The following is a 27632-nucleotide window of genomic DNA, read 5'->3' as shown; positions in this document are numbered from 1 at the left end:
TTTGACCAATCACTTATCAGATATTACTAGGAACATTTATCTATTGGTAAACGTTATGTTCGAATAACGACTACCAATTTTTGCTTGTAATCTGTCGGAGCTATAACCTAAAACGTGATTAGCGTCAACTAATTATTGCATTATTATTGTATGTTAAAGCTTTTATATAATCGAAATAAGTTATTTCAATAAATATATAAAAAATGCCGGACCATTTAGGAGAAGATATGCGTAAAGTAAAAACGGAGGATGAAAAAGAAGAGAAGGAAATTAAGTGTAAGTTGAAGTGAAATGTTTCTTTTTTGAAGTTATTATTTTTCTTCTGTATTTTTATATGTTCTATTCTTTGATTTCAGCTCTTGATGAAGCTGATATCGCGTTACTAAAAACATATGTAAGTTATAATATAAAGAAAATAACCTGTTTTATTATATTGTTTGTCACTACAAAAACAATGATCCTTAGGTTTTTTCTTCCTTAGCTCTTCGTTATTTCATTTATGATATACATTTATCAAAACTTCTTTATATTTAATACGTCTGTAATAGAATCGATATAACAATTATGTGTGTTATATAGGGTCAAGGTCAATATACGAAGAGTATAAAGGCAGTTGAAGAAGATATACAAACTATAATAAAGCGTGTAAATGAACTAACAGGAATTAAAGAATCAGACACAGGTTTAGCACCTCCAGCTCTTTGGGATTTAGCAGCAGACAAACAAACTCTTCAAAATGAGCAACCTTTACAAGTTGCTCGTTGTACCAAAATTATTAATGCTGACTCTGATGATCCGAAGTATATTATAAATGTGAAGCAATTTGCTAAGTTTGTAGTCGACTTGGCAGATACAGTAGCACCAACAGATATAGAGGAAGGCATGAGAGTTGGAGTAGATCGTAATAAGTATCAAATTCATATCCCATTACCACCTAAGATAGATCCAACTGTTACCATGATGCAAGTAGAGGAAAAGCCAGATGTAACGTATAGCGATGTAGGTGGTTGTAAAGAACAAATAGAGAAGTTGAGAGAAGTGGTAGAAACACCATTACTTCATGTTAGTATGTAAATTTAATTAACAGTATATACTTTGTTAAAGTATTGTCACATTTACATTGTTCATTTATTTGCAGCCAGAAAAGTTTGTCAACTTAGGTATTGAACCTCCTAAAGGTGTATTACTGTTTGGACCACCTGGAACTGGTAAAACATTATGTGCAAGAGCAGTGGCCAATAGAACAGATGCCTGTTTTATACGTGTTATTGGTTCAGAATTAGTTCAAAAATATGTTGGAGAAGTATGTAATTATTTAGAAGATATACTACAATAGAATGTAATTAATTATGTTAGTAATATGATTATTTATATTCTGGAATTCAGGGTGCAAGAATGGTAAGAGAATTGTTTGAAATGGCACGTAGTAAAAAAGCTTGTTTAATATTTTTTGATGAAATTGATGCCATTGGTGGTGCTCGTTTTGACGATGGAGCTGGTGGTGATAATGAAGTACAGAGAACGATGTTAGAATTGATTAATCAATTAGATGGGTAAGATTTTATCTTAAGTATATTGTATAGGAAAGTAACGATTTTCATAATATATAATTACGATAATATATTCATTTTAGCTTTGATCCTCGAGGTAATATCAAAGTTTTAATGGCAACTAATCGACCAGATACGTTAGATCCAGCATTAATGCGGCCAGGACGTTTGGATAGGAAAGTTGAGTTTGGTTTACCGGACCTTGAGGGTCGAACTCATATTTTTAAAATTCATGCGCGTTCAATGAGCGTTGAAAGGGATATTAGATTTGAGTTACTTGCTCGTTTATGTCCTAATAGCACAGGAGCTGAAATACGGTCAGTATGTACGGAAGCTGGAATGTTTGCAATTCGTGCACGTCGCAAAGTAGCAACAGAAAAAGATTTTCTCGAAGCTGTGAACAAAGTTATTAAGTCCTATGCTAAATTCTCTGCTACTCCTAAATATATGACTTATAATTAATTACATTTATTATAATGAAATACATAGGAATTTCTTGATAAAAATACTGGATAATAAAATAATATAACATTGAAAAAGATATGATTAATAATCTTGAATGATACAATAATCTTGAAAAATAACAATAAATGCTGTAAAAACTTAATCTTTCTATAAAAATAAAAATATTATAAAATAGGTTTTTTACAATCTTAATTAATATTCTCAAAACTGAGTACATAGAATTCATTGCTGTTTGTACTTTGTAAAATTGAGCTTAATAGGACCATCCGGTTTATTAATTAACAAAGACTTACAACCAAGATTATCACCACACCAAGTAAATTCCAACTCTCGACACATCTGAATAAAAAAATATGTTTTCTTAATTGAGTATAAAATATAAAATAAAAATTTTTAATTTAATTTAATAAATCGTTGATAACATACTCGTATTAATATGATTAGTATGCTTTGTTCAGCAAAACGTCTTGCAATGCAAGATCGTGGTCCATGACCAAAGGGTAATACTAAATATGGATTAACAGATTTTACAATATTAAAATCTTTACTTTCGGCGTCTACATTTTTCCGTAACCATCTTTCTGGTATGAATGAATGTGGATCATCGAAATACTCAGGACGTCGGCACGTGACTTGATTCTGCGTTACAACTACAGTCTAAACATACAAACATTATAAATAATACATAATTATGAACATAATTATAAATAATACATAGAAATTTGATAATTAAATACTTACACCTTTAGGTACATGGTAACCACTAAGAACAATATCAGTTTGCAAAATACGGCCTATTCCAATTGATACTGGATTCAATCTAAATGTTTCTTTTAGTACAGCCTTCGCATAATAAGCTTTATGCAAAATATTTGGTTCTATGGCTTTATTACTATCGGGTAATAACTTTAAACATTCTGATCTTAATTTTTCTTGGCACTTAGGATTCTTTCCAAGATGATACAGAACAAAAGCCATAGTATAAGTCGTCTAAATAAATGGTATAAATGTTTTCGTAATTAAAAATTATTATTTTATGATAACGTAATTTTTCATTTGTTAGTATTTATATAAAGATACATACAGTATCGACACCCGCGAGCAACATATCGCAAGCCATACCAATTATATCTTTTTTATCTAAAGCAGGATTACTTAAGTATGCATCAAGAAAGGAGTTTTTCTGAGAAATAGTATTGTTTTGTATTTTCTGATTTACCATTTCTATTGCAATTCTATAAAAAAAAAAAGCGATAAAATAGCATTTTAAAAAATGTTCAGAAATTATATAACATACTTTTCCATATAGTTTTGTGCTTTGCACATTTTTTTATAGAGAAACGTATCAAAAAATCGCCACAGCCTAAGCCCATTGTCTAGTTTTAAAATAGCACTATTAGTTGTAAATGCTGCATCAATGAGTCTCGAACTTCTGGAATCTTTTTCTCTTTCTTCCTTCGAGAAGCTATTCATTCTTACATCAAAGGCCGTGAAACATGTTACTAGAATTATTTTTCATATTGCAGAAAATACAAAAATGTTCAAAGATAGATATTATAAAAATACAAAGTATATAGAATAGTTACATTCAAGAAAGAGACGCGAAAGTAGTAGTATGAAATCATCAAATTTTTCTTCAGTACAAACAAGGACAAATTCTCTAACAACATGATCTGTGTCTTGCAGATAACTAATAACATGATTCATTTTGTTAAGAACCTTTTGAAACTCCTTACGTAATCTCCACCATTCAAGTCCATTTCTAAAATACACATTTGATATTAAATATATTTTTGTAAATATTAATTGCCAAGATTTATCAAAGAAACTTCATTTATTACGTTGGTAAAAGACCTCCTGTATTATATATATCACTTCTATCCTTTCTATATTTAAAAAGAGCTAAATGACTTCTGCGTTCAGGATATAGACCTGTTTCTGCTTTAAAAATTTTTGCAATATCTTCAGGACGAAAAACTAATACAATTTTTACTCCTGGCACTATTTCTTCTCGTACCAATGGACCATAATGTTTCAACTTTTTAACTCCACTCTCATAGAGGCTCGCAAATGAATATTCTCCTAACAAGTAGATATAATGTAGCATAATATTATTGGTTTTATCAGCTATAATATAATTCATTAAATTTACCAATTAAAGGAATGTATTTATATAATGTTCCAATTAAAGGCAAAGATGTTGGTCCTGGAATATCTTGAAAGGAGTGTAAGACCGTTTCATTCATTGTAGAAAAATTTACTATGTAATTATTCGTAAATATATGGAAACATGATCTTTTTGAGAGCAATGAGATAGCTTGAAACTTTCTTATTCGTGAAAACATATTTGCAAATATTTTGTGCCAAGAAACAACAAATTCCAGGTTATATTATACAAAAAAAATATTATCCTACAGAATCCAATTTTTTTGTAAACATCAAACGTATAACAAATAATGCTAACAAATTCTCAATAACAGTTGCAATCTAAAAATATTACATATGATTATTAAGATATTAGATCATATTATTATATACTTGCGAACAAAGCACATTAATAACGAACGTTTTTTCGCGCCACTGCAAGTTTTAATTTTAAACACGCACGCATAGGTTAACCGGCTTACATGTCACTTTGAAAATCTTTGTCGATCGACTCTTTCGGTTGACTGATGTTTTTCAATGTGATTTATTCCTAATGTTAGCTACCTCGTAAATTTTAATGTGTTTACCAGTCTATCGTATAAATTGATATTACAGAAAGATAAAGTTACTTTATTCTTTGACATGGTTACATATAAACATTGTAAAAGCGAGCATACGTGTTCTACCAAAGTTATATATTTACATAACGTTTTACTTTTAAAAAAATATTTGATAAAATCTTTCATTCAAAAATGAAATGTAAAATCGAACGGAAATAATACAAAAAAGAAAAAGAAAAAAAAAAAAAAGAAAGAATATACACAAAAAGAAAGGAAATTATTATTTTGATGTTTCGTACGTAGAAAATAATATATTCGACATTGTAAAGTTCGAAATGTATCTTCGCTCGTGAAAGGCAATGGGAAGAAAGTCAAGGGAAATAATCTACTTGGCTTGAATGTTATAATCGCCTTTTTCTCTTTCGCCATGGTAAAGTGAACATAACACTCGGAGAAAATAACGGATAGAGAATATCGATACGAATAGTAAACATGATCATTCGAATAAAGTTAGACGATCAATTCAATTCACCTATTCGATTTACAAAGTGGTCCCTGTCTATTTTAAATTGACGATCATCCATTGTTGTTTATCCGACAATTCCAATAAAGGAATATCCGAAGGTGTAAGTTACGCCTATTTTATCGTATTCAACGAAACAAACCGTGGTAGGTTGTTAGTGTGTTTTTTTTTTTTTTACCATCGATATTCCATCAGCATCATAGAGTTTTACGTGCAAGAGTTTATCGTCGTAATAATTTTATTTTTTAATAAGATTTTGGCGCGAAAATTGAAATCATCGCTCATCCTTTCGGTATGCGGAAGAAATCGAAGAAATCGAAGAAATCGCTGACGTTATTCCTGGTAAGTTTAACGATTCTCGCTAAGTCTATTGAAAGCTATGAAAAGAATCGTGAAAAGAAAAAAATAATAATTACAAAAAAAGAAAAAAACTTCGTGAGACTGGATGATCGATGTAAAGAATCGAATAATAAGGAGACGCGCGAGTCTGCATGTGAATAAAAGATTATTAAAAATGTGACACGTGATCATCCGTGGATCTCGAGGATGCTCGCGAGATAATATAAAAAAAAAAAAAAAACATTAGAAAGTAACGGATTTATAATGTTGTTAATAATATAAAAGAGATAGCCTTAGCTCGTATTTATTGGTTTCTTTTAATTTATGAAAAGCTTCTAATCAAATCGAATTTCTTGGTTCTGCCGAAAAAAGATATCGATCCAAATTTCTCTCATAGTTATATAGCTTGTAAAAGTGAAAGCGTTCCGTTGTGAACGCTTCTAACGAAAGAGAAAATACAGGTTGCTATTGTTGTTGTATCTGCGTGTCTTTATACGCATATGCACATATAAATGTATCTATATATTGGTACATCAAATATGTTCAACGAGTCGGAAGAAGCCGCCTTGCGCTACTTTATTGTTTTTGTCCTGCGGCTGATCTAAGAACCATCTCTGCTACTTCCGGTGACACAGCTAGTCGACCTTTCTTCGAGGAGCTTAGGGATTGGGCGTTCTTAAGAATCGGGCACGTTCCCACGCACCTTACGTTTCTTTTTCTCTCTTTTTCTCTTTCTTTTCATATTAAAGTTACATTCACACAGAATTTAACTATGAAACGTCCGCCATGTTTGGCCCATCATTTTCAATTTTGAAGTTTACGTCATAAACAAATTGTACGTGTGTGTATATGTGTGTGTGTGTGTGTGTGTGTGTGTGTGTGTGGGAGAGAGAGAGAGAGAGAGAGAGAGAGAAAGAGAGAGAGGTCTAATAAAAATTTTTAATACGTTGTATCATAAAAATTATGACAACTTTTTCATAAGATATCAGTCTCTTACAATTGGTTCTATACTCTATAGGTTTTCTATACTCTATAGGTCTATTAGGAAGGTCATTAATGTCGAATATTTATACAATACATGGTTTTATGAAAATTATTTATAACAAATTTTTTTTTTAAATATCTGTCATTTGAAATTTTTAATGATTAATCCATTTTCGATACTCCATCGTAACTCAGAGAGAAAACTCAACAATGTTTCTGATAATTCTTCGTATGTATATTTATATTAATATGTATATATGTATTATTATATTAATATTATATACCTATTATTTTTATATGTATAATAAACATTATATATATATATTATAATTTATATATAATAATATATATAAATTATAATATAAAATATATTATTGTATATATTATATTATATTGTAATTTATATTTATTTTTTATAATTTATATTTTGTAATGTTTTCTCCAGAAAATACCATTGATTAAACGTCATTGTTATGAATGGATCCTTAAATTGTATTCATAACACGAAAGGAAAAGATTTCACGGCTGACATGAGTGTGTACTTTGTTACGGTAGATACACGATATTTCGTAGATTATACGAATCAACGTAACGCCATCACACTCTTTTCTTTTGCAATGATCCGGGAAAGAGGCAAACGAGAATCTCGTTAAAACGAAGGATCATTGAAATAAAACGCTTATATAAATATTATTATAATATATGTGAGATAATATGATATAAGAGAAATTCAAAACAACGCATGTATGCTTTCCAAACGATTTCGAACTTCGTGGGCGATTTCCTTCTTTTAATGCAAATTAGTGAAGGGGGAAGTCTTTAAAAATCTTTTATGTAGAGCAAGAGAATAGGATCTAGCAAGTAACTGTAAATAAAGATATTTACGTATTTACATCTACGCAAGAAGTATAAAAATGTATAAAAAAAAAAAAAAAAGAAAGAAGAGAAAAAATATTCCGTTTTATAAGCAACATACCGAAATCCGTAAAATCGAACGATGAGTCAGTAATACAGAATTTTTCAAAATGCGTAGGCTTCCTAATATTTATGGATCAAGAATGCATTTCATACAAAAATCGATTCTAAAGATTCACCATTTCATGATCATTAAATATAATGGATAATTATTTCTTGCTGAAGGTAAATAGCTAACTAACTAACTAGCTAGCTAGCTACATCGACTCGAGATGAAATCGCTATAATTATGCGAGTTTCGAGGCTACGATCAGTGCACGGTCATGATCAGCGATTACGTACCGCGTGATCAAGAATTATGCGTAAAAGAGGTGATCTCCTTGCTAAAGCATGTGGGTAGAAATCGAACGTGATATATCGTTCTAATGTATGTATCGTATATATAACTATGACACGTAATTACTTTTCTGCATAGAAGAAAACAAAAAGCTACACAAAGATCGTAACTTAAATTACGCGCCATGTGAATTTATCTTGAACCCTATTGGTGAATCATTTTAGTGGGAAATTTAAATTTCAAGATTTATATTTTTTTTTTTTTTTTCATATCAAAAATATACTTAATTTTTAAATATGTTTACCGTAAGAATACACTAAGCCACATACTGATCGTAATTTAAATTAAACTCTATGTGAATTTATCTAGTATCATTTGGATGGATTTTAGCGTGAAAATTTTAATTTTAATTTTCTTTTTTTCGTTCAAGAAATATCGTCGATCTTCGAATATTTGCATTATTATTATTTTCTTTCTCTTTTTCTTTTCTATAAGTTTTAGGAGGACAGAAACTAATTTCCTATTTTTCGAACGTATATATTGTAATGTATAACAACGGCAAGTAAATACTTATTCGCGACAGTGGGCGGGTCGAGGTCTTGAACACGCTGGGAAAAACAATCTCAACTACTTGCGGCGTGGGGTGATCTCGAAGGAAGGAACGGAGGTCCTCGGAACTTGGCGTTAGCTCTGAAAATTGCGAGAGTCTTCGTCGTTTCTCAGTCACTGTATCGCGTCCTCTCGGCACACTTCGACTATACTCTGTTACTTAGTCTCTTTTTCCCTTTTACTTCTACCTGTCTTTGTCTTACTTTTTCTCTCTCTCTCTCTCTTTCTTTCGCGATTTACGAGAAAACCATGTGGATGAGTTTAAATCGATAAAAGAATGTCTTCGAATCAATATTATAGTTTTCCCATTTGAGATAACTATGCGAAACGAGAGATGAAAAGATCATCAAGAATCTTTATCACTCGGTCTATCCCTTTTGAAAATTCAACGAAATCATCGATTGACAAGGATCGAGGGTGAAGGACATTCTAACGAATGTATTGACAAAGACGAAGAAAAAAAGCGAAAGGGGTGGTACACAAACGAACGAACGACTTGTGTCAGAAGGGCTAACTGGCAAGATTAGAAATAAAAGATAGAAAAATATCCAATAATATACGACGATATATCATGCATGTCCGTGTGTTGATCGGATCGATCGTCTTAACGGTAGGTCGAACAATATTTATTTTTCTTCATTTTTCAAACCGAGTATCATCTTTGATTTTATTTCACCATTCGGATCATATGACAGATTCTTTCGATTCGTAATCTCGATATGAGTCCTTTTTTTTAATGCATTATCGAACGAGTACCAAACATCATTTAAATACATACATAAATATATGCATATATATATATAAGTACATTCATACAAACATATGACATGTGCTATGAAATGAAGCATGAGTAATGATAGTCATCATGACGATAATGACATTACGATACCAAGAACGTATGACTACGTTCGATAAAAGAGAAGAAAAAAAGTAAAGAAAAAATCAAATTAGACTCCTCATGTCGTAATAATTGCGTCGATTGAATAGCCAGAGAGAATAGTTTAGAAATGACAAAGTCGCAATAGCGTTGGAATATAAAAGGCACGAGAATAATTAACCCTACGTACGGGGAATGACAATCGAGTTATGCATGTGTGTCCATGGGAAGGCCATTTGTAAGTATTCTACGTGACGATCATCTATACATTTTTGATAAACATATTCCACGTCGTATGATTGTTTAATGATACTACATCTCACGCTATACATACATACATAGTACTTACATGCTATATGTATGTACAAGCACGTATATATCTGTATATGAACAAAAAATGAAAGATTGTCGAAGAGATTTGATTGGTGTGATCGTTCAAACGATTTCATTCTCATATAACCGAATTTAAAAAAAAAAAAGAGAGAGAGAGAGAATTTCAAAAATTTAAGAACAACGAAAAATATCAAAGCGAAAGGAGACTCGTTCTGTTCACGAAGGAGAAATTTACTGGAGATTCACAATATATATAACAAACGAAGAACTTGGTTGGACGAGTTCGTATAATTTAAACTGGACGACATTCCAATGGTTTCGACGAGAACGTGTATCATCAATGCTGTTAAATAATTTCTTTCACTTTTAATTCTCTGTATTTATTTCTTTCTTTCTTTTTGAACTCCTGTTTTTGATGTTCCATTAGTCATTTCCAAGAACCTGTCTATTCTAACTCGAGAATCGTCTTCATGAATCATAAATTATATTTTCATAATGGTGTGCATAATATGTATTATTTAAATGATCCGAGTTTCTACATTTCATTATCGTTATAAAATACGACGTAATAACATAAATATAGTGATATCATAGTTAAGTTTTTATCTCTAAGGGATGTAAGGTAATTCTTTCGATTACACGATGACATGTTTGCCCTAACGTGTTAACTTGCCAGGTCCGGCATCTCTTAATATGGAGCGTAAGAGAGAAATACTACGGTCTTGGTCAAGCCCACGCGTTATCCTAAATAGAAGGGAGATTACGTATATGTATCTTATATAGGAATTAAGAACTCGTATTTCAAATGATAGAATCATAGAAAGAAATCTCGAGCAAATAAAAAAGTTTATAAAACGACATTGACTATAGATACCAATGTAACATTAGAGAAATAGAATAAATAATAATCGAGGATAATTATCAGTCAGTTTGCTTCAATCATTGCGTCCTTGTCACGCCTCTTGCTTCGCCTCTTGGTTTCTGTTCATGGTCGTAGGACCTTAAAAGGATTGCTTTGTGAATCTCATATTGCGTCCTAGTTGCATGCTCCGTTTTATGCCGATTATACATATTATGTAGCTACATAATATCGTATGTATGTGTATGTGTATATGTGTATACAGTAGCGTAGCCGTAAAGAATTGATTATTTCGTTCTTCCGATCTTCTTCGTTCTTACTTGATCACTTTCTCTTTCTCTCTGCTTATCTCTTTTTATCTTTTTTTTTTTTGTAGAAAGTGTCACAAACGTTGTTCATTTTTTCACCATTTTTATAAAAACAGGTATGGATAGGAATACAGTGAAATACGTTATTGCCGTTTTTCTTGGTACCGTTACGAGATAGTCGTCGGTAGATAAACGTACAACTAGCTAGCTTAGGCAGTTGTTTGAACTGTAACCGTGGGAGGAAACGTCAATGAACTCGTTACATTGGTGTTGGCTTGACCAAGAAATCTTAGTGGACGCTTTATATACAACAGTGACTTTAAATGATAAGAAAAAAAAAATAAAGGAAACACATTGATATTTCTCTTAATTAATATAGATAATAAATATTCTTCTTTTAGCTTTCGATTTTTTTTTCGGCATCAAATGCTTACGAAGCCGAAGGAAGAAGCTGGAATTATGTTCCAAATACACAATACCATATACAGACTGATGAAGGTCCGGAACGATACTTTCGCTTTCAGACGTTGAACGGTCAGTTTCGAAAAGAAAAAAGATTGGCCGATGGCACGGTCATTGGTACGGAGGCCTGGCTCGATCCTCTTGGATATTTGCGTTATAAGGATTATATTGCTGACCATCAAGGCTATCGAATTCTAAAGTAAACAAAAGTAAAACGAAATTACGTTAGAATTAATATTAGAACAGATCGTTTATATGTATTATTTTGTTGTAGGTCGAAGATGACGTATGTTGGGAAGGATACCCCAATTCATGAAGCTCTAATAAGAACCAAGGATGCACCAGCTCAAAGTGGAGTTTTAGTAAAGACTAGAAAGCCACCAAATCCGTTCAGGTTATTTCAATTGGAAAGATAAATGATCGTCATTTTTTATCTTTATTAAAATCTAAAATATTTTTGTTAATGTTCATTCTCTTGTAGGAAACCGAACAGGAATGTAGATGTCAGTCCTTTGCCCAGGAATGATATTAGGACCGGTTATTACACTCCAACGACTATCAGGCCGATTACGATCTCACCATATCTGTCACAGCCCAGCAACGATTATTATCCGAACCGAGCAAATTACGTACCACCGATCGTTGGATCGCAAAATTCGAATGATTACTCGCGAGCTAATAGTCCTTATTACGGAGAGAATTCGGTACAACCTATTCAAGCTCTTCAATCACCTGTTTCAAGTAGCGATACGTTTTACAGATTGTCGAGCCCGTCTCAAATGTCTCAAAGTCAGCTGGCCGATGATATTCTACCACATAACGAAGTCCATACTACTGCTAATGGTTTCGAATATTATCTTAGACGTCAATATCACGAGGAAGAACGTGAACCTAATGGAGAAAGTATTGGTTCTTTCGGTTATATCGATCCTTTTGGTATCAGAAGAGTCATCTATTACAAGACGGATCCACAAACTAATGGATTTGTTCATAAAAAAAATAATAGATACGTTGGCTTTGCAGCAAAGCCATACGATCCATCGCCACCTGATCTTTCTCGAACGAATAGAATGTCTTCCTAATTTTCTTCGTATTTCGAAGAGCTGATCGAAGAGCAGATCTAAAAGATCGTTGAATAATCTTAATCACGTTACTTTTAAGTTATGCCTTATACGTACGATGTATTGCATCGATAAATTGCAACATCGAACGTTTGATGAGTCTGGACTCGATGATCCGGTTGTTATTCCCTATCGTGTATGCTAGTCTCCCTTACGAAAGTATGCGATGCGAGTAATTCTTAATTTTTTTTTTCTTTAAGAATTTCTTATCTTTGCAAATATGAAAGATCATCCAAATGAAAGTAACGATAGTTGGCACGTCGTAATTAAGTTCTCTAGATTCTTAATAAATTAATTTACTTAACTTATATCAATGATTAATAATAATATTAATAATAGCTTCGACAACGTTAACGCACTACCTCGTAAAATACTATTGACAAAAAAGTATTTTTTTTGTTCTCTCTCTTTCTTTCTCTCTTTATTTTTCTCTCTTCTTATTATTCATGAGACAAAGAGAGAAGCATATGCTTAAAGCTAATAATAAAGATGCTTTGTTCCGTAATGAACTACATACCTTTATATCATAGTCATTTACCGGAACAACGTGTTTGTGTTTCACATTCATCGTCCATTGACCTTAACACTTACCTTAACTTCCATAGGAAGGAATGACGTAACCAGTTGTGAATAACTTCTTTTTTTTGTTCTCTTTTTTCTTTTCTTTTTTTTTCTTTTTTTTTTTTTTTTTAATGCAAATCACTTCAATCGCTATGGATAAAGTAATGAATGAAAAGAAATGAGAACATAAAAATAGGAATTGGAGAACGTCGTCGCATTTCTCAAGCGTGACGCTAGGAACGAGCGAAAGCGAAGGAACAATGCTTCGTTTCTTACTACAAACGTACGTAATAATCGAGTGTATTATCGATAGAGATGAGAGGGACGGGTTTTAATACGTGATCTAATGACTTAATCGCTACGCCTTAGCAAAAATGCCATGCTATATAACACGCTAGAAACGAAACGGTATGTCTTGATTGGGTGAGTACGAATGAAAACTGGTTACTGGACGTTGGAGGAGAAGATTATTTGGTCCTTATTGTCGGAACTTTTTATCGTAATCGTCCCTCCTATCGATTTGTTGACTCAATGGTTGCTGTTGGTTCTTCGAGGCAGCCTCTCGCGCTTCGGCTTCCTATAAACGTAGAAAAAGAAAAAGAAAGATATGTAGAAATGTATTTAAATGTTGCGTTACGACCTGTTAAGTCGAAAGATCGAGATATCGAAAGAGAAAAGAAACGTCGAAGTTGTTGTTTTCGCAAGAGTTTGTTCTTCCAGAACGATAGAGATGGAAAGGGATAGGAAGAAGGATGTTGCGCGAGGAAACAGGGTAGGTAAAAAGAAGAAAGAGAAAGAGAGAGAGAATGAGAGAAAAGATAGAGATAGAAGTAGATAGATGGGGACGATAAGAAATAAAAGATCGTAGGTAGCATATATGTATATAGATGGTATATATGTACCTCCTGTTGTCGAATGCCTGCGAAGATGAGGTCGAGGCCTTTCTGAATCTCTTCACTGACTGGTGGTGGCGTGGGAATATGATCGCCGGACGCGTGAAAGCCCGTCTCGTCCGCGGTATAATGAATGGTGATCAACTGCCCCTCCGGACTCATGTAGGAATAACTCCCTTGTTGTACTAATGCCTCACCTTGCTCCGCACCTTCACCAACTGTTTTGATGTAACCGCTCTCCTCGGCAATGATATTATTCCCGGTTTCGTAACTACGAAGGAATCATCATAAGCCCGCGAAATTGAGTTAAACTGTTATTATCGTTCTTTTGCGAACGCGATAAGATGAGAAGTGGTTTATAATTTATCGAGATTTTTAACGTATCTCATTCGTTATGCAAACAAAAAAAGAATAAATATTATTGTATTGAAAAGACAAAAATGTTCAACATACGTTTTGAAATGTAAGAGAAAATAAAACAGTTTTGTTTTATTGTATAGGACTCATGATTCTTGAAAATTGAATTTATAAAATTGACCGGTAGATCAGGTTTTTTGTAAATACCTGGTCTTGTAAGTTCCATCATGTTCCTGCTGTTTGTTCCAATGTAAAATAGGAATTGGCGTTGTCGTTGTACCTCGTCTTCCATCGGTAGCAGCATTCTGTCGTTCATCGTCTTGGTAATTGCTGCGATAATTTGGATCTTGGGCTACTGCTAAACCCAAGACCACGACTAGTATCTGTGATCCGATAAAAAATAATTTTTAATTATGATCTATATCACAGCATATTTTTATTATGAAAGAAAAAAAGAGAAAGAGAGAGAGAGAGAGAAAGAGAGAGCACGATGTTACGTTCGAAGTATCATCCGTCTGGACCAAAAGCAACGAAGCTTCTCGGACGCTCTCGATGCGATGAGTGAAAGTAAGAAGTAAATGCCAACGTGGGTCGTTTAACTCCTGACCCGCAAACTCTATCCGACCTATCATCTCTCTTTCTCTTGCTCATCTCAACTCATTATTTTTTTCTAGTATTATAATCGATTATCTCGTGTTACGTTTGTATTACTCGACAATTTTTCTTTTTTTTATCGCATCGTTGAAAAAGTAAAATAAATTAACTCACATTGGATTAACTTACGACGATTATTAACTTACAATCACTTGGAAGGTAATTAGAATGAAATTTATCGATATTGATGTTCGATAAAAACGAACAAGTTGGCAATTATGCGGGGTATTAGACGGGTAAAGATCGAGAATTCACTTGAATCTTACATTAAAAACGTGATATTGTTTCTTTAATAAGACAATGACAAGTATGAACAAACCGATGTTTTAACAATGTCTCTCGTATATCACAGTAAATGAGATATCCTGGAGTATGAAAACATTAAATATATGAAAATGTTACTTACCAGACGTTTCATTGTGCCGAATCGATGTTTGGAAAAAGAACACTTAAGGATAAGAATAGTGTTACTGGCGCTTCACAAAGAGTATCGTTTAAGTGAACGATGATACTTGCAGCCGAACACAATCGAGTGCTATCCAGGTAGAGGAAAGAAATCCCCTTTTATACCAACTCTCACTTTACCCCTACTCAATGAATGTTCGACCATAAAGGATTCTTCATGTGGTTTATACCGAAGTATTAGTATGTAACGTAGGTATATGTTCGGTGTCTGTTTGTGTTTGTGTATGTGGGAGCGTCGCTTCCTGCGAGATCGAACCTAGTTACCTGAAGAAGCTAGACACGAAGAGATACCGTCGATGACCTTAGACATAGTTCGAAGCTTATGTTGAACGAATTAATCTCTTTGGTTCTCTCGAACTCATGCTTTATTTCCGTTTATTATGAAAGTATGTCGATGATATACTTTCATCTCTTTTCGAGATAACGTTACACATTGAATACCCAAGTCTTTCTTTATTGTGTCGTAATCGACAAATTTTCAATATGTAAATAGCACGCGGAAACTATTTATGTAATTACCAACTAGCGCTTTACGTTACTTTATTTGGAGAAGATACTTATACGTTTCAAATTATATCTCGGCAATTGATTTTCCATTTTCCACGATCGTTCGAGTTAGTTCATAATGTGAAATTAAGTAATCGTTACGCAATTCTACTTCGGAATGGATTTGTTTCCCAAAGATTATATCTCAAATAGCTTGAAATATTATTTATATATGCACGTAACTGTTAACATCGTTATTCGCATCATCGCGAAAGTAACATTACCTTTTTCTTACTTTCCTCCTTTCTTTTTTTTTTTTTTTTCATGTCACTGTCACCCGTATACACCCTAATTCTTGCGCAAACGCATAGATGCGTTAAACACTTTCACAAGATATTTTCTTACTTGTTCCTGAATATCAATCGTTTCACAAATTCGGCTCTTCATTCTAAGAAATTTTTTTTAAATATCAAACTTGATGTCTTCATGAATCTTCTCAAGTTGATAAATGACTTAATGTGTTCAGCTTTCACCGAAGAGATCACAAAAAAATTATCGATCCTATGAGATGATCGATATAAATATAGATCGAATGCTTACAATTCCCACGAACAAATGACCTAAAAAAATCTTTTAGTCTGTACCTAAATTCTTTTTTTTCTTTATTACTCTGACAGTTGTAAAAGTTGACATTTTATTTTCTTCTGTCGATGTCACGAGATGAGATAAGAACGAGATGAGATAATACGTTCACCTACGACGCAGGACAGACTTGACACGGTTGACACGGTTGACATGATGGTACTAAAAAAATGGGAAAAAGCTCATGTTGAAGCATTCAAAAATTTAAATAACATAAGTACTTACCAGCACAATTATTTGACGTAGAGCAAGGTGCATGACATGATGACAATGGTATAAGAGTTCCAGGTGGTATGTAGCTGATATGTAAAACGATGTATACGTTGAATGAAGCTATTAGAATACGAATAAAAAAAAATTCCCGGAAGCTATAGAATAATAATTAACAGGTACCTCAGATTATACGTTGTATTGTCATCTATAGGAGTAATCGCTGAATGATATAATGGCATTTTGCTCCAAGGTTTAGATACTGGAACCACAGGTTCAACTGGTTGATAACTCAAACGCATGGTAGTCTCCGATTCCATTGGTAAATTTGACCGTTGATATAGACTGTGTGGAGCGTACGAATTGTTTCGTAACAATGCCGTATGATTGTTTGGTATGTATGACAATTTATGAGTAGTACAACCTATAAGAAAGTTTATCGAATGTCAATTTAATTTCAAACAAAGAATAGATGATAATGAAGTTATGACTCAAGCTCACATTCCAATGGAATTGGAGCACACATAAGATTATCTTCTGGTCGTATTTCTGACGGAGGTATACACTGTCGCCAAGTGTAATCATGTTTTTGTGTTGTCTCATCTTGCATAGGTCCTCTCCCTAATAATTGTCTATCACATGGTGTTATAGATTTTTCGGGTGTAACACACCAATTTCCTAGGAAGCTCAACTAAATGCATAGTTATTAATAATCAATTCTATAAAAACTAAATCACATGGAACTTATTATTAACGTATAATTATTACTCTATGAATGGTATCGTGAGAAAGTGGACAAGACGACACACAAATGTTTTCCGGTAATTTTATTGGATCACTTTTCTCACCTCCACAATTAAAGTAACTCAATTGATAAGTCGTGTTATCGTTGAAGCAACAATCTGTGTTACGAGAAAGCAATATTTTTTTAACGATGATAAAATTAATTAATATTCTCAAATATTCATTTTCCATATATTAACCTGCATTGAGTATATTTTCTGTATCCTGTATGATAAAAGGTGGTCGAGGTTTTTCACAATGTGGCCAATAGCTCAGTTTATACGTCGTACAATTTTCCATAGTATTAACTGGCTGATGGTATTCTCTCTTCTTTCGCCAAGGTTGATCTTCCTGAAATACCAATATAATAATTAAAAGCAAATATTTTTCATTTAAAGATAAAAAATTTAATGTTATTCACAAAAGTACCTTTGTTGGTGGTTCATTTGACCAATAGCTCAACCTATATGTCGTGCAACCATCCATTGGTACTTCCGGTTTGCAATAATCTCTTTTAGGTGCATAAGATTTTGTAGGAAGATAACAAGCAGAAGGGAAATAGCTTAATCGATAAGTCGTGTCATCTGTATATTAATTATTAGAAATTCTCATTAATTACTGTTTGAATCGATATTAATGATCTAATTAAAACTTACCAGAAAGGGAAGCGCAAGGAAGATACAAACTGTTTCTTCCCTTAATACTTTCTGGTGGTATTATCGATTTCCACGTATAATCATGTTTTTGAGTAGTTTCATCTTGCATAGGACCTCTACCAAGCCATTGCTTATCGCAGGGTGTAATGGATGGTTCCGTTTTAACGCACCAATTACCCAAGTAACTCAGCTAACATATCAATGTAGTAATAAGAAAATTTGAAATCTATTTTTTTTTTAATCAATGGAAAAGAAAAATATTAACTTTATGGGTTGTCTCGTCGGTTATACAGCCATCACCAACAGTTAACAGATCTTTTGGTTTTATCGGTTCAACAAGTGGACGAGGCCCGTCCCAATACGAATATCGATAAGTTGTGTTATCTTCCATTGGAACATCCGGTTTCCAATAATACTACAAAATTAAAATGATAATTTTTTTGTTTTTGTAAGTATTCGTTAAAGAATTCATCATTGACACTAACTCGAATTGGTCGAAAGGATTTCGGTACTTCCGGTTGAACATATTCCTACAATAAATTTGATATTATCCTTTTTTAAATATTTCTATTTCTCTGTAATTGTTTAACATATGTATATAATAATGTAGCAAGATCGTATGATAAATTATGCCGATAGTATAATTTGTACTCACGAAAGCAGTGGGTTGTGGTATGCAGCAGCAACAACAATTGCAGCATTCATCGTGATCCAGCTAAGAATAGATCAGCTTACTACGATGATGCGGTCGAGAAGAGATTAAGTATATTTTTTACAAGGATTTACTACTTACTCGAATTTTATTCTTTGCTTCTATAATCGACACCGGACGCCTTTCTTTAACTCTATGATAAAAGTACAGTTCTAAATATTTATTTCGAATTATATCTTACACGATCTTGTTAATATATATTGTTAATATACGCATATATATAGAAGGGGAAAAAAATGTGTATCAGACTAAATGTTTGTACTTATAACTTTAATGAGTTACTAGTGGCTCACGGGTCGGGAGGGCAAATCTCCATAATTTCTATTTAGAAATTTAAAATCGCTGCTAAATGAAGTGCTTCCTATTTTGCAAGGTTACACGAATGGAATTTAGAAACTTGGAATACTCTTCAAGTGAGTATTACAATGAAATATGCAACGTTAACTTTTATCGTTGATCATGTTTTTTTTTCAACCATTAAAAACATAGAATGCATTGAATAAATATATTGAAAAATATCACCTGTAATTGTATTACCTAAATTAAATCTACTTAATTACAAGGAGGACTTAAATATTATATTAAATACAACTGCAGTTTTTTTGATCACGCATTTAATAATATTACTTTACGGCGAATACAAACACACGCCGATTATTCTATTATTAAAATGTTACATCGTTCGATATCCATTATCGAAAGATAAATAATTTATCAAAATCATTTCTCCTCTGTTCGATCTTCTTAAACAATAACAATTAACATTATGAACAATTCGCTTTTTAAATAATACATTTATTTCGTTTAAAAATCACACTTATACGCGTGACGACTTATAATCCAAATTTATAACTATGTGTCTTGGAATATTATGTTGCTAGCAAAGAGAAAAGAAAAAAAAATATATCTAAAAAAATATATTTTCGTAAAATAAAAATGAATCCCATTGACTATCTTTTATGACAATAAGTATAAATATCTGACGAGGTTCATCGCACGAAACAACGATTTTATCTATTTTCGTCATAAGAGTACAAAGGACAATATAATGTCGATATATAACGAAAGGACGTGTGTTAAACGAGCGTGAGACCAAATCGTTGCGCGATTTCCGGTGAATGAGTGGTTGCTACTGCCAGTAAAAGAGGAATATCAGCGGCATCGAGATCAAGAGCGTTGGTTAAAGCTGTGACACTAACGTCACATACATCCGCTGCCATTAACATCTCGGCAAGTGCCTCGCTTCTTAACCACATTTCCCTCAATTTTGATTCCAAGATATCCACACACTATAAAATTCATTTTTATATTAATTTATGAGACATTTATTGAGATATTATGAGAAATTTCATAATAAATTTATTCTTAAAACATTGACTATTTTCAATCAATTTCATATATATCAAATATATTTTATAATTTTAAGATAATAAACTCGTTAATTCTTTTATAAATTATTCTTACGTGTAAGGGAGAATGATATTTGCGCCAAACATAGGCAAATGCTTCCAACATATTGGCAACGAGACGTGACATGCCAACCGGTAACGGTGGACTTTCCAATGACGTGTTATTTGATAAAATTCCTACGTGCCATGTATCTAGATCTGCTAGAATACAGACAGCTTCAGCTACAGGTTGATCGATCGTGGGAAAACGTACTCCAGCGGCAACTTCCTCTCGTACGCAGCACCACCAATCTTCTTCTATATCAGATTCGACAGTTTGTTCTTCGTTTTTATCCTTTCGACGTTTTCGTCTCTTTTTATCTTTCTTTACTAAGCCTTGTACTACCAGACCCCAAGTATAATTCGTACCCCAATTACTGCTAGTAGTTGTCCTGGTATTTGGTAGTCTAGTTTGTAAAAGAGTTTTTGTAAATCCGGTTTCTTCATTAGGATTGATTTTTTTAGGAGAGACTAGCTTCGACCTAGAAACAAAAGAGCAGTTATTTGTGAAGTTTTAAATAGAAATTAATGAGATATTCGGTTAAGTTCCAAGATGTATCACTATCAGAGACTTTGGCCAAGTTATATTTTGATCAAAATGTCAAAAGTTATACGTTGAGAAAATAACTCACCGTGGCATAGGTAATTCGATAACACTGTTGGCTTCCATCAATGCCTCTAAACTATTAGACCGAGACATACCAACTGTTCTATCAGCGTTAACGCACGTTCGTAATACCTCAGTAGCGTTCGTCGGCGTTTCTAATAATTCTTTCATACCCTTATAAGTTTGTGATGATGCATAACTTTGATTTTGACATCTAGGACAAATACGCGTAGGTTTCGATTCTAAATTCGATTCCATATTCGACATGGCACCAGGCGAAGCCTGCATACTTTTTGATGATTCGGGAAAATTTCTTTGGATTATTTTTCTCAACACACCTTCAGGTAATTGAGCAGATGTGCTTGGCACTGTTGTAAACATATACGAACATTGACAATTGTAACCAAGTCGTGGGCGTGACAAATACTTGCTCGGTTTTTCTTCGCAACCGAGCATAAAATACACTTGCTGATGTTTATTTTCCTCGCTAAAACTTGTATCGTTCAATGTACGAAGATCTGATTGACTTGTTGAGTGCGACTTGTTGACATAATCGACCTTACTTTTACATTCCTGTTCTAAAGAAACTCGTTTAGATGATACTAACGTTTTGTCAGCTTCGTCTTCCTCCATTTTTTTCTCAACATTTTGCATTTGAAATTGTGCCTGACATTGAACGTTTCCTTTCGGCTCTTCGACCTCTTCCGAGCCTATCTCGCTTACCACTATTTTCACTTTACTCTGTGTGCTATTTTTATTAACATTCATCGAAATTGGCTTCTCCTCATTGTCGTCCTTATCATCTTGAATTATCGATATCATCGATCTCGATGTTGAGTTGACAATAGGTTCATCCGCTTTTAACATGTATCGATCAAGGGCAACTTTCATAGTGGTACTACGTTTAAGCGTACGCCTTGACATTTCGCCTGACCTCGATCGTTCTCTAATGCATTCCGTTCTTGTATGTTCCTCACTTACATCACTTCCTGTCGCACAATCATTTATACGAACTTGTGTTTCCGTTTGCATTTCCTTACGAATTGGCACTAACGATTCGCGTCTAATCGTCACAGCATGATTCTGATCGTTAGAAATATTTCTCGGCTTTGTATAGTCGAACAAATATGGCCGTTTAATTTGCATTTGCTCCAAAAGATTGGTCGCTTCCCGAATGTCTTCTTGTATTGCACATCGATATTCTCGTTGTTTCTGCACAATTCCGCTACGGATGAAGTAAGATAGAAAATATAAAACAGAATTGATTAAGTCGGCCTTACGTGAATCACCGACTACGAGTGTGTGTGTTACTTTTACTGGATTGCCCACAGCGCCGTACAAATCGCCTAATTGAGCCCACAGGGGATTACAAGGATACCATCGATCCAAATTTTCCATCTGAAATATTAAATCGCTATTATCGATTACATTTATCGTAAATAATCCCATTCAAAATTCGATTTATTACCATTTGTCGATCGTTAGCAGGAAGTATAGTATAAACCCAACCAAGATGATACATCAGTACTGCGGTCATGACAGTACTCAAGAAACTAAAACATAAATGAACGTAAGAACGGAAAGAATGAATTAAAATCGATTTGATTTTTTTACAAGTACGTACAAATTCGTCGACTTTGTGTCAACATCATCGAGTAACTGACACATCTGCTGTAAACCACGATGCAAAATGTTTGAATTCATTTCTAACGTTATCACAGAATTAAGTAGTACGTCGTGCCACAGTAAAGGAGGTCGAAAACTATTCGCATTCATTAGTAGTCGTAAAAGTGAAATGACAAAACGATAAGAAGCTCGGTACATTCTATCTGCCGAATCCATTCCTTTATAACTATTTTTATTTTTTAAGCCAGCTGATTCGATACAAAAATATCGTAAACGATCCAACATGCCTTCTAGAAGAGTCATATGCTCTAATAATCTCGTTTCTATTCTCCTAGAAAATCGTATAAGAAATGCAACATGATTAAAGTCATATGAATTTAGCGCGAGATTTAATTGATAAAAAAAAAAAAAAAAAAAAAAAACAGAAAGAAAGAAAAAAACAGAAAAAGAAACAAAACAAATCACCTTTCTTGTCCTTGCGTCAAACGAACTAGCATCATTAATCCAAGCCTGCTTCTATAATGTTTCTCACCACCCTCGCTGCTATTCTCGCGATACTGTTGTATACCAAATATATCATCGGAATCTGATCGACTTAAAGAAGTTGAGACTGCCCTCAACCATCTTCGACGTAAGCTTGATAAATTACTTCCTACACCGGATGAGCCACTACTCTCTAACGATTGTGAGCCTAAAATAAAGTTAACTTTACAAATCCATGAAACAATGAAAATTTCATGAATCAAACGTGACCCAACAAACTTACTTCCCCCCATTTGTGGTTGTGCGTCCATGTCCCAAACACTGCTGTTGCTCGAACAGGATGAATTTTTTCGTGGATCCAGAAATAAATCATTCGAAGACATATTTCCAGAACTTGGACGAGAAACTGCAATGTTTGCATAATGTCTATTACAGAATTTCTATTAAGACATTCGAAACTGGCATTCACATTAAAGAGCACATTTTGTTAATGTTCCTGTTTTAACAACACGTTCCTATCACGAGACCTAAGAGATTTATTTTTATTTACAATACTCACAAGAAGTTCGTATGCTACTATTGCTGGTATTGGAATCCACGTGCGTAGAACAACGCGTTAGTGTACCGTTTGAGAGCCTTTCACTGCGCGTAAATGAACGTTATGTCAGTCGGCATTGTAAACTATTAATAAAATAGGATGCTCGCACTGTTATAAAGCAAAACGTCCTTACTTTTGCTTGTACGTGCTGTGTTCCGTAACAGGAAAAACTTTAGTACACATGATGCACGCTGGAGATTTCATCGAATGGACCTTCAAATAACGATAATAACAATGCAATATGAAAAAAATTACATATTTATTATTAAGAGAATTCTTAACGATTATTAAGAAATTCAATTACAAGATGTCAAATCAACGATTGCGACTTATTTTTTCTTTGAAATACCTTAAACGACGATCCTTTATATGTCATTGCAACAGTGCCAAATACCATTTCACTTAAAGAACTTGTAGCATCCTCAGCTGTTTTTTTTTTCTAAAAAACAAAAAAAAAAATGAAAAAAAAAAAAGAAAGATAAGGACAACGAAACGATATTATTTGTATTTCGCGGGGATAATCAAGAGCTCTTCTCATTGGCCATGTTTAATCTTTGTTGATAAAAGACGCAAAAAGTTAAAGATTCGAGAACATGAAAAAAAGAGAAAGAGAGAGGAGAGAGAGAGAGAGAGAGAGAAAGAGAGAAACAAAAGCCATTTGATAAAAAGATGATTATTCCTGTTCGTAGATATTTAATAAGACGTAACCTGAATTCATTAATACATACATACATACATACGTACGCACATACATACATACATACATACATACATACGTACATACATATATACATCATACATACATACATACGTCCATACATACTTATATATATACGTACATACATACGCGTGCGAGTGCGTATGCGCACGCATAAGCATTGATCGATCTCTACAATTTCAAAACGTTTTTAATTCTATCAATGAACGAACAACCCACGTTAGATTCTAAACGAGCTTTTCAACGTTACTCTTGCGAGTAACGTGATTGCAATCGTACGTATGCGTGTATTAAAACCCCTTCCATGTGTGTTTGTGGCAAAAGGCCAAGGAAACAGAAATCTTAGAAGCGTGCGAGCGTCTTCAGACAAATCGTTTGAAAAATTTATACAGGTCCTATAAAGCTCTATGAAAATCGCGCACTTTTATAGTGTTAAGCAAGTCTGCTCTATAAATATAAATATGTATGTAGTACGACTACGGCTAAGTATTATTCAAGACGTTCCAGAGTATATTTTCAATTGTATTTAATTAACAAGTAGCGAGGATTGTCGAGCAAGCATGATTCTTCGTATTTTTTTTTTTCTTTCATTTTTTTTCTTTCTCTTTTTTCATTTTTTATGTGTATTCCCGCATACTTAAGTATTAATATCAGATATACATAAACCAGTCAGAATGACTTTTTGTAAAAATGTCTACTTAAAATTTCAACGCATATTTTCTCAAGATACAATATGACTTTTTCTATTATGAATACATATGAACAAATTGATAACAAAAAAATTTCTTTTTTTTTATTATATGTAGTAGAACATATGTTCAACTTAATATAAATTCCTTTTTTCTATTATATATTTACATGATCAATTTTATGTATTCCTTTTTTCTATTAAATACATGTACATATGATCAAATTTCTTCTACTTGTTTCTTAAATACATATGAGATATACTTTAACACATTGAATTATCAGATATTTTATTCCTAATGCAACTCTTTATCCAATTATTTTTTTTATGTTACATATTTTTAAGTCATCATTTGTCTTTTGTTAACCAATGAATAATATTACAACAAATAAACAAAAACAGGAGCTAATCAATTATTTCTAATTGTTTCTAATTTAAACGTAAATTAATCATTTGAAATAAATATTTTTTAACCAATAAATCGTATTCCAACAAATAAAAAAAGTGAATCAATTAATTATTTTCAGTTTAGTATCATTTGAAATAAATATTTTTCAATTGTAATTTCAATATATATTTAATATAATATTATACATAAAAAATGCGAAAAATTTTTTCGTTTTTCGTCCATAATGTATATATCGATATAATTGTCGATAATTTTACTGTTCATTTCAAAGAGAATAGAAATACTAGCGTGAAATATCTTTTGCATATGTATATACTAATGATTCTTTCGTCCGTTATTCATTGGCTCTTTTGCAGCTAATTATAGATGTATTCGAACGTTTCGACATAACAATACGTGATTCGAATAAACGATGATTTTTAATTTTTCATATAAATCTATCAATTCTATTTCCTTTCTCTCTCTCTCTCTCTCTCTCTCTCTCTCTCTCTCTCTCTCTCTCTCTCTTTCTCTTTTCTTTTTATTCTTTTCTCTTTTACCGTGCCAATCGTAGAGCTTTCATTTTTACGACGACGATTCTCCAGTCTCAGAGAATCAAAGAGTACTCTTCTACCTCGCCATTCGCATTCTTGAAATAGTAGAATCCGTACTTGGTCTGTACCAAGACATAATGTTGGTTCCCTGTAAAAGAAGATAAGAAAGAAGAAGAAGAAAAAAAAAACAAACAGATTATTTGTCTATATAAATGTAAAATAAAAAATGTATTATGAGTCCTATATACGAATTTGTGTTTGATGAACTCGTCCATCGTGGGGCGGAAATTTCGAATAAAAAAAGAAAAAGAAAAAGAAAATGAAAGAAAAAAGAGAAAAAAGATTTCAAGAAAATATCGACGAATCATAAGAAGCACACAAAACAAATTACGAAATAATCTTCACATTGTGAGTGACATGTTCTCGACGTCGTTAATATATATTTAACGTATGCACGTGTAATTCGTACATATATATCTACGTACACATACATACACGCGTGCGCGCACAAATAATGTATTTTAATAATAATACTATATAATATACATACACGCGCACGTCGTCATCGTGTCGAAAGTTAACAGCTGTTCGTAGTGAAATTTACGTTGGATAGCGATCAAGATACCGCGTTTTGAGCCGCGAAGGTTCATCGACATAAGCGATGGTAACGCGCGCTCCAATGCGATTAAAAGGTCTCGAATAAGTCGTCGATCGGAGTAGGTTAGGCTACTTTCAATTCGATTCGATTTAAGTAATTTAATTCTAATTTTTTTAATACTTTTAATATTAGTTATGAGTGTGAATTTCATGAAGTACGATAGTAAAGTAAAAAAAAAAAAAAAAATAAAAAAAAAATAAAAAAAATCAACGAAATAAAAATCGAAATTTAAATGAAGTCTTTTTTATTTATTTATTTATTTATTTTTTCTTTTCTTTAGTCATTGATAATGTTGAAAAAAATTTGAAAATCGAAATTCGAAAAGTTGCAACGAAAAAAAATTATAAATGAAATTAGTATAGATATGGAAGTAAATGAATTTTCTTTTACCTATCGTCGCTCTTCTTCTTCGACGTCGCCGTCGTTGTCGTCGTCGTCGTCGTCGTCGTCGTCGTTGTTCCACCACCAGATTCGGTAGACGAATTTATACCGTCCTTGTAATTTTTCCTTAAAGGATGCAATTTATCGAGCAAAGACATTATAAGGAACTAAGATCTCCCGCCCGTCCTTACCGCATTGCACGCTAACTTTGTATTTACTGCCTATCATGTCACAAGAAACTGCACCATGCATGTTCACGAGTGTAAGTAAACTGTAAATAAAGTCACGTGCGAACGAGTCATATGATTCTCCGAGATAACGTTCTTCCGTTGTTCCGACCGCTTGACATCGGACGTCGTCGTCGTCGTCGTCGTCGTCGACGTCGACGTGCGAGCGAGAGAGCGTCTTTTCAACGTCGCGTATCGGCGAACACACAAACCATACGGAAAATCAATGCCTTGCGTTTTATCAGACAGTAAGAAAGAGAGAGAAATCGAACTGAATATATGACTATCTTAACACGAATACAAGGAAAACGCGAAACCACGTACCAAAAAGTTTCATGCGAATCTACGACCGACAAAGCGTTCGCCGCGACGTTGGCACTTTCGGTGACACTTTCGTAAGATACAAGCGGCGCCATCTTCTCGCTAAAGACAAACTGCACTTTTTTATGC

General features: G+C 33.1%; 6 protein-coding genes across 10 annotated transcripts; 2 read left to right on the top strand and 4 right to left on the bottom strand.

Annotated features, from left to right (window-relative positions):
* The first annotated feature begins 73 nt into the window (after positions 1 to 73).
* LOC124947357 (26S proteasome regulatory subunit 7) lies at positions 74 to 2417 on the top strand. The gene is made up of 6 exons (XM_047489414.1): positions 74 to 276; positions 357 to 394; positions 580 to 1062; positions 1139 to 1303; positions 1387 to 1553; positions 1634 to 2417. Exons 1-6 carry the CDS (start codon positions 204 to 206, stop codon positions 2010 to 2012), a joined length of 1305 nt encoding a protein of 434 aa, XP_047345370.1. The 5' UTR covers positions 74 to 203; the 3' UTR covers positions 2013 to 2417.
* LOC124947356 (cytochrome P450 302a1, mitochondrial) lies at positions 1997 to 4887 on the bottom strand. The gene is made up of 8 exons (XM_047489413.1): positions 4168 to 4887; positions 3857 to 4097; positions 3602 to 3777; positions 3313 to 3517; positions 3100 to 3250; positions 2757 to 3005; positions 2442 to 2672; positions 1997 to 2354 (listed from the first exon to the last, which is right to left on the bottom strand). The coding sequence occupies exons 1-8, from the start codon at positions 4358 to 4360 to the stop codon at positions 2238 to 2240; spliced, it is 1563 nt and encodes a 520-aa protein (XP_047345369.1). The 5' UTR covers positions 4361 to 4887; the 3' UTR covers positions 1997 to 2237.
* A 298-nt stretch (positions 4888 to 5185) lies between these two features.
* LOC124947358 lies at positions 5186 to 14343 on the top strand. 3 transcript variants are annotated; one of them, XM_047489417.1, is made up of 5 exons: positions 5186 to 5389; positions 5497 to 5585; positions 11206 to 11465; positions 11541 to 11660; positions 11748 to 14343. In XM_047489417.1, exons 2-5 carry the CDS (start codon positions 5538 to 5540, stop codon positions 12346 to 12348), a joined length of 1029 nt encoding a protein of 342 aa, XP_047345373.1. In that variant the 5' UTR covers positions 5186 to 5389; positions 5497 to 5537; the 3' UTR covers positions 12349 to 14343. The 3 variants fall into 3 exon arrangements, with proteins under 3 accessions (XP_047345373.1, XP_047345371.1, XP_047345372.1); XM_047489415.1 differs by lacking the exons at positions 5186 to 5389; positions 5497 to 5585 and adding an exon at positions 8528 to 9037; XM_047489416.1 differs by lacking the exons at positions 5186 to 5389; positions 5497 to 5585 and adding an exon at positions 9127 to 9542.
* Positions 13233 to 15415, bottom strand: LOC124947360 (endocuticle structural glycoprotein SgAbd-8). Of its 2 annotated transcripts, XM_047489419.1 has the most exons (4): positions 15259 to 15415; positions 14406 to 14581; positions 13851 to 14112; positions 13233 to 13525 (listed from the first exon to the last, which is right to left on the bottom strand). In XM_047489419.1, exons 1-4 carry the CDS (start codon positions 15268 to 15270, stop codon positions 13427 to 13429), a joined length of 549 nt encoding a protein of 182 aa, XP_047345375.1. In that variant the 5' UTR covers positions 15271 to 15415; the 3' UTR covers positions 13233 to 13426. The 2 variants fall into 2 exon arrangements, with proteins under 2 accessions (XP_047345375.1, XP_047345374.1); XM_047489418.1 differs by having other exon boundaries at positions 13233 to 14112.
* A 1398-nt stretch (positions 15416 to 16813) lies between these two features.
* Positions 16814 to 19122, bottom strand: LOC124947200 (stabilizer of axonemal microtubules 1-like). The gene is made up of 11 exons (XM_047489017.1): positions 19100 to 19122; positions 18888 to 18939; positions 18750 to 18809; positions 18580 to 18624; positions 18360 to 18509; positions 18095 to 18284; positions 17868 to 18022; positions 17639 to 17789; positions 17424 to 17557; positions 17157 to 17346; positions 16814 to 17079 (listed from the first exon to the last, which is right to left on the bottom strand). Exons 1-11 carry the CDS (start codon positions 19120 to 19122, stop codon positions 16814 to 16816), a joined length of 1416 nt encoding a protein of 471 aa, XP_047344973.1.
* Positions 19123 to 19402: 280 nt separating this feature from the next.
* On the bottom strand, positions 19403 to 27576 carry LOC124946433 (folliculin-interacting protein 2). Of its 2 annotated transcripts, XM_047487130.1 has the most exons (12): positions 26965 to 27576; positions 25923 to 26064; positions 23918 to 24007; positions 23702 to 23781; positions 23530 to 23612; positions 23254 to 23376; positions 22953 to 23178; positions 22486 to 22818; positions 22330 to 22414; positions 20887 to 22259; positions 20271 to 20736; positions 19403 to 20095 (listed from the first exon to the last, which is right to left on the bottom strand). In XM_047487130.1, exons 1-12 carry the CDS (start codon positions 27111 to 27113, stop codon positions 19883 to 19885), a joined length of 3363 nt encoding a protein of 1120 aa, XP_047343086.1. In that variant the 5' UTR covers positions 27114 to 27576; the 3' UTR covers positions 19403 to 19882. The 2 variants fall into 2 exon arrangements, with proteins under 2 accessions (XP_047343086.1, XP_047343088.1); XM_047487132.1 differs by lacking the exon at positions 25923 to 26064 and having other exon boundaries at positions 19404 to 20095; positions 26965 to 27085.
* Positions 27577 to 27632: the final 56 nt, after the last annotated feature.

Source organism: Vespa velutina, chromosome 2, assembly GCF_912470025.1.
Source record: "Vespa velutina chromosome 2, iVesVel2.1, whole genome shotgun sequence".
Lineage (NCBI taxonomy): Eukaryota > Metazoa > Arthropoda > Insecta > Hymenoptera > Vespidae > Vespa > Vespa velutina.
The sequence above is the reverse complement of the archived record's forward strand: the minus strand, read 5'-3'. Positions and strand labels throughout refer to the sequence as shown.